At 38.9% G+C, this 7,206-nt stretch overlaps 1 protein-coding gene across 1 annotated transcript; it reads right to left on the reverse strand.

The window, feature by feature from the left end:
• Positions 1 to 2,917: 2,917 nt before the first annotated feature.
• LOC110885108 (glycosyltransferase BC10) lies at positions 2,918 to 4,480 on the reverse strand. The gene has a single exon (XM_022132809.2). The coding sequence runs from the start codon at positions 4,275 to 4,277 to the stop codon at positions 3,096 to 3,098; it is 1,182 nt and encodes a 393-aa protein (XP_021988501.1). The 5' UTR covers positions 4,278 to 4,480; the 3' UTR covers positions 2,918 to 3,095.
• Positions 4,481 to 7,206: the final 2,726 nt, after the last annotated feature.

Below are 7,206 nucleotides of genomic sequence, written 5' to 3' on the forward strand. Positions count from 1 at the left end.
TGAGTCGGTGCAATTTTTATTCGTGTCTAGCGGCTACATGACGTACGCTCATCTGTCCTGAAAATTACAAATTTGCCCCCATTTTTTATCGTCTTTGCATCCTTTTAGTTTTCTTTTTAATCAAAAGTTTGGTAGTGTTTTGTTTTAATTGGTCGCCTCGATATAATTTTTTTAAGATCATGTTATGAGTAGCATGTACAAGTAACCGAAACACAGACGTACATGTTATAAGAGATAAATATTCGGTTTAGTGCCTCGCAACACGAATGGGGCAAAAACTAGTTTCACTATAAATAGAAAATGATGTTAAAGTCGAGTATTCAACCGCCCATGGAAATATAGCCTAATGGTATTTTAGGGGTGAGATAAGGTTTAGTACTAAGGCTGTTCTTTTTTATATGAAACCCAAAAACCGACCTGAATTCGAAGTCATCCGAACCCGAATTAGAGAATAACCGAAAAACCCGAACCCGAACAACCCAAACCCGACCAACCCAAACCTTAAATGGGTCGGGTCACTTGTTCGCAACCAAAAACCCGAACAACCCGACCCGATTGACCCGAAACTTGAAACCCAAATAAAAACCCAACATTAGTTGTCTTTTTTTTTTTTATAGACGCAAGCATTGGGTGTCAACCCAGTGGCCACCGACCCCCACCTTAAGCCGTCCCGAGGACACTCGAGGTCACAGGTTCGAAACATGTTTCAGCCCCTCGGGTCGGCAGGGGTTTCACTGCCAGGCAGCGTTGTCGGGTGGCTAGCTTGGGAAGGGGGATCCCTTTCGCGGTCGGGGGTACCGTGCATCTAACTTTTTTTATAGACGCGATTTGATTTAGAGTGTTTTGTATTTGAAACATTAAGTTTTCAGACTTTTGAATATGTGATGATATTTTTTTGAGTGAATTTCAAGAATTGTCCTTTATCTTTATACCCATTTTCCGGCACTGTCATTTATCTTTAAAATTGATGAGTTTTGTCCTTTATGTTTTCAAATCATACACGTTTTGTTCTTTAGCCCTAACCCAGTTAGATTTTTCAGTCAAATCTGGTCATGTGCAATACACATGAGGGTAAAATTGTCTTTTCACCCTATTCTTTAAAAATACATATAAAAGAAAAAAAATATTGAAAATGGGTATATGATGATATTTTCAAAAAAAAAAACATTTTTTTTCATTTTACATCTAAACCCGAAAACCGAACAACCCGACCAGAACTAACCCAAACAACCCGAACTTTAAATAGGTTGGTTATTGGGTCACTTTTTCCTAATTAAAAACCTGACCAGAAAAACCCGAAACTCGAAAAAATAACCCGAAGAACACCCCTACTTAGGACCATGGGATCCTTGATTCGATTCCCACATGAGGGTTTTTCTCAGCAGTGGCGGAGCTTGACCAAAAGTTTCGAGTGGGCGTAAAGTCATGGGACCCAAATTTTTTTTCCTATCGTTATGTTTTGGGTCGGGCCGGCTATTCGATTCAGGTCGGGTTAAATAATAATAGTTTCAAATAAAACTAAAAATTGCATTCATTCAAAGGAGCCGTTCTTAAATATAAAAAAAAAACTAAATATTGTTTAACAAACAAGAGACCTATATATATAGTGGTATGAGATAAATGAAACATGGACTAAGAATTATAACTCAGCCCGACGACCTTTAAGATTTAAAGTGGTAACAAATATTACTTTGATTTATATATTGTATAATATTTAGGCAAAATAACTGGAGGGACGATTCTATATAATTTTAAATTTTTCGAACAAAAAATCGGAAATCATACACTTAGGGTCTGTTTGGTACGACGTAACGGAATGGACGAGGGAATGGAATGTAAGAGGTAATGGAATGAACGAGGTAACGGAATGTATCATTACCATTCCATGTCTTGTTTGGTTACCATGTGAGAATGAAATGAATCATTACTTTGTGTTGTTTGGTGGAAAGAATAGACGGAGGAATAAAATTGGTGATGAGTGACGGCAGTCGGTGGTGGTGGATGGTGATAGGTGGCGTTCGGAGCGGTGGTCGGAGGAGGTGGTGGCAACGGCAGTGGGGTGGTGGTTGGGGCGGAGGTAGGTGACGGCAACGACAATGGTGGTGGGTGACGTCGACGGTGGTGGTCGGTGGTGGAGGTGGGTGGCGGGTGACGGTGGAGGTAGGGGTGGGTGGCGGTTGTGGCGAGGGGTGGTGGCGGGTGACAACGGGGGCGGAGGTGTCGACGGTGGGAGACAACAAGGGCAGCGGTGGGTGGTGGCGGTGGTGGGTGACGGCTGGGGTGGTGGTGGTGGTGGCGAAAGTGGGTGACGGTGGCGGTGGGTGGCAGCGACAATAGTCACAAAGACGGTTGTGTCGGTAGCGGTGTCGCCCGTGGTTGGCGGCGGAGGTGGTGTCGTGTGACGGCGGAGGTGAATGACGGTGGTGGGTTATTAAAAATGATAATAATAACAATAATAGTAAAAATTAATAATAATAATAATAATAATAATAATAATAATAATAATAATAATAATAATAATAATAATATATTTGTTCCATTCCTTAAGGAATAGAAAAAAAACACCATATCACAAAGGAATGAAAATTGTTATATTTGGAAGGTTTACATTCCTTGTGGAATGTCCCATTCCATTACCACATGATAACCAAACATGTTTTTTTTCATTCAATCGGAATGATCCATTCCATTCCGCCTTCTATTCATTCATACCAAACGTTACCTTATAATCGAAACATTGGATGGGGCGGATTTCCTCCTAAATTGGTGTATAGACATTATGACCTAGTGAAGATAAATATAATTAGGTGATTCCGCTGGTAACACGATAATACTTCAATGATCCGGGTCATTGATCAAATTTGCCGTTCAAAAAAAAAAAAAGAAAACCCTTGAAAAAGTTCTGAATCTAGCCCAGTAATATGCTCTTTACATCAGAATTAATGTTAACATAAACAAGTATAACAATAACAATAATTACAATTACCAAAATAAAGTATAATGATTACAGTTATAACCACCATTTATTACATCATAAAGCACGGGTTTGTTCCCACTTTCTGCCTTAATCTATCACCTTATCAGTTATTAACTTATTAATCTCGTAAAATGACGTCGTTTGCTATATCCATCAACTTACCCACCGTATCCGACCCGAATTTCCTCGCAAACAGAAACGGGTCACCCCGTTTCCTCACAGACACATCTGAACCGTTGATCTCCTCATCACCATACCTAGGCCTCCGTCCACGAATGGTCCTGATCAACTCCGGGCCCACTTCCGACCCGTGAAACGTATGCGGGTGACCATCATGTCGCCCCTTCCAGTCAACAAAAGTCAACGTAGCCGGCACGCATCCTACCCTATCTACCATGGACAAGAGCGTAGGGAAATAATTCTCCTCAGGGTAACACCTGTACACATTCTCCTCTAGACACGGTAGTTTAAACTTAGACCATATACGCGTGTCGTTTACTGCCACCGTGGCATGTTGACGTGTCAAAACCGAAAACTGAGACCCAATTCTAAATTTTCCAAACTCCACTTCCGGAAGCATCGCCGTGTCTCCACGCGCCGCATATCTCCCCCACGCGCCACCCTCGTTTTCGAGGATTTCTATGAAGCTTTTTGAGGATTTTATTAATGTTTTATAAGTGAAATCGAAGGAGTGAAGAGGAATGCATGTAGGTGAGACAAGGGCAAACATGTAATTTAACGGGTCGTGGAGTAGAGCGTGAGCAAGCAGCCGTTTATGAGCGGCGGCGAGTGAGGGTGTGTAGCGGCGCGTGGGTTTGGATGGGACGGTGCGGTTGGTGAACACGCCTTGATAAAGAAGGTCGTGTTGTTTAAGGTTAGGGTCGGCGTGTATGTATATGTTGTATAGATTGTGTCGTTTGGTACGGTTGAAGTATAGCTCCCAAAGTGGGGCCAAGGGTAGAGGTCCGGTTGTGAGGAACATGAATGCGAGCTTTTTCGGGGCTCCGGTTGGTGATGGGTTCGGGTTGACCCGAGATGCCAGCTGGAAAAGTGAGGTATCATTATCATCATTATCATTATCTACAAATGGCGGCGGAGGTGGCGGGAAAATCGGTTTTGTAATGGGTTTTTGTGAATGGGTTGTGGTTTTTGTTGGTGGTTTGATGATGGGGTGTTGGTGGCGGACGGTGGGGAGAGGGTGGATGGTGGTGGTGGCAATGTCGGTGGTGATGGTGAAGACGATAGCAAGGGGAAGAGTAAGAAGAAGAGCGCAAAGGAGGGAGAGAGGGGTGGGAGACATGAGTGTGTGTTATTATAAGATGGGAGGAAATGGAAGCATAGTACGTTTGGTTTTGATGGAAGCTCTCATTCAATGGAAGTTCGAATTCCTATGATTTGCTCGCTTCTCAAAGTTTATGTTATTTACTTTTTCAAGGGTTGTTAATGCGTGTGGAGATGGTTTGAGCTCGAGCTTTAGATTGAATAGATTTGATTGTTCCTTAACGGCGAAACTTCTATATTACATATAGAAAAACCAGCTTGTAAGCAATTGAAATCTGACAACTACAAAATTACATTATCGATGTTGAAATCACTCAACTCTTCTCAATGGACTAGATATGAGTTTAAGTTGGCTCGTTTATTAAATATCAGATTTTGACATACTTCCTTTGAAACAATAACTTTTTCTTACTATAAATAAATAAACGAAATAAATAAGAGTATAGCACCTACATGAAATGAAAGATTTATACATTAAATAAACAATATGGTAAAATATTATGTTAACACACGGGTAATTCATAATCTACTTTAAATTTTGTATCAACGCAAATACACAATTGTTGGTTTTTGACGTTAGGAACGTTTGAGACTTTTTACTTTAGTGGTAACGGTCAGGAAAAGTATAGAAAAGAAAAATCATGATCCTAGTCTTCTTTTTAATAAGCAAGAGAAATCACGCACACGTTTGTTTGCCTACGAAAATTCACATTGCAACCAATATATTAGATCACCCGTAATCGAGCGTTTTTTATCAAAAAAAAAAAAAAAAAAACTGTCCAAACACGCCAGAACACGCCCAGGTGCCGCCCCCTCGGCGTTTTGTAGCGTTATTCCCGAAAAAAAGGAGGATGACGTTTTTTGAAACACGCCGAAATAGAAAATCTTTGGTCAATCAGATGAGAGCATGTGGGTTTAGAGAGAGAGAGATAGAATTTTGGGCTTTGAGTTTGGCGGATTTTTTGGGTTAGCCGGAGAAGTTGCAGGTCACGAAGAAGAAGAAGGGATGGAGGTGGGTGGTTTGTTTTAAAACTTTGCTCAGTTGACACATTAGGCCCATGTGGTTTTAAACTTTAATATCTTTAATATTTCAAGTTTCAAAAATGTTATATCAGTCCCTAAAGTTTTGTTTATTAAATCTCTCATTTGAATCTTTTATAAAACTTAAAATTTTGCAATGTAGTTTTTTAGTATTGTAATTTTTTTTTTTAATTTAGTGAAGTATTTTAAGTTTTTAATTTAAAAAAAATAAATAATTGTGTAATGATTGGATGAAGCGTTATTGGGCATTATTCCACTACGCCAATTTTGCAAAAATGCCTAATAATGCCCCCATGCTGACTGGACTGCCACATGGCAGAAAACACCCAGGGTGGGGTCATTACTCATCAAACCACTACGCATGATCTTAGTAAATTCTATATAATATTGAGGAAGAATTGGAGAAACCAATAAAAAGATCACTACATTGGAATCTCTATAAGACCATGCGTAGTCGTTGGGGTGAATAATGCCCCACCCTAGGGCGTTTTGCGCCATGTGGCAGTTCAGTCAGCAATGAGGCATTATTGGGCGTTTTTACAAAAGAGGTGTAGTGGGGATGTGGGGATTGTGGGGCATTATATTTGTAATAAAATAAAATAAAAAAAACATTTAAAAAGTCTTATTGGACAAAAAAATGGAAGCTCAAATGTAATTGGCCAAGAAATCCCCCCTTTGGCGTGATTTATAAAACGCCTTAACAAAAAATTGCCAAACACGCCCATGCGTAGTGGCTAGGGGCGATATTGGGGGTGATTGAGCACAAAAAACGCACCTTTGGGCAACCACTACGAGTGGTCTAATAGAGAAAGTTTTATAGATATTAAAGTAAACTTTTATATTTAGAGACTCAGAGCATTCACATCCATTCCATCAAAGTCTGTGTGTAGAGTTTTTATAATATAAAAAATATAAAAAGTGGTTGTGAGTAGAGGATAGAGAAAATGTTACTATTCATCTGTATATTTTGGGGGACACTGTTTACTCCCTATAATTTTTTAATATATTTTGAATGTGGTTGTGAGTGGAGTAGAGAGAAAAGGTAATGATAAAGGTATAAAAGAATATTATTTAATTGAAAATGAGAGAGAATATGTAGTGTTTTTTAGTGTAATTTAGGGTGAAAATATGGTGGAATGGATGTGAATGCTCTCATATCCATGTCTCTATATTTTTATTGTGAGTGTAGGAAAGAGAAAAAATAATAAAAGAAGTGATTATGAGTATGATAGAGAAATAGATAGAGAGTTGGATGTGAGAGATTTTTGAAAAGTAAACTTAATTTAGAGAAAAATATGTTTTTTTTTATTAAATCATATAGATGGATATAGAGGCTCCAATGTTTATGCTCTAAGAGACTTTTTTTCTAATAAATTGTATATGGTGATTCTAAATTAAATTTACTAAAAATCTATCAACATTAGGAACTATTTTATTCACCGGCAAATACATGTTTTAGAGCATTCACAATGGATCCTCTCTACGTATGTGAGGGGTAGTTTGGCAATTTCTGAATGTTTAAGTGCTGAATCAGTAAGAGATCTAAACCATTAAGTGATGAACCAGTAAGAGGTCTGAACCATTAAGAGCCAATATAACTCTTAACCGTTCAGCGGAAAATGTCTGACCAATTCAGATTAGAGGTCTTAACCATTCAGAATCAGTATAAAACTTAACTATTCAGAGGCAAATGTCTAAACCATTCAGACATCTGCTCGCGAAACAAACAGTCTGAACCATTAAGTGCTGAATTAGTAAGAGATCTGAACCATTAAGAGTCTCATTAAGAGGTAAACAAAAAGCCCCTGAGTGTAGCCTCTATATTTGTGAGAGTGGTTGTAAATTGTTGTGAGTGAAGGAGAGAGAAAAAACAGAAAAAGCTACGTTTATCAATAAATTTAAATTTG

This window comes from Helianthus annuus, chromosome 10 (assembly GCF_002127325.2).
Source record: "Helianthus annuus cultivar XRQ/B chromosome 10, HanXRQr2.0-SUNRISE, whole genome shotgun sequence".
In the NCBI taxonomy this organism is placed as follows: Eukaryota; Viridiplantae; Streptophyta; class Magnoliopsida; order Asterales; family Asteraceae; genus Helianthus; species Helianthus annuus.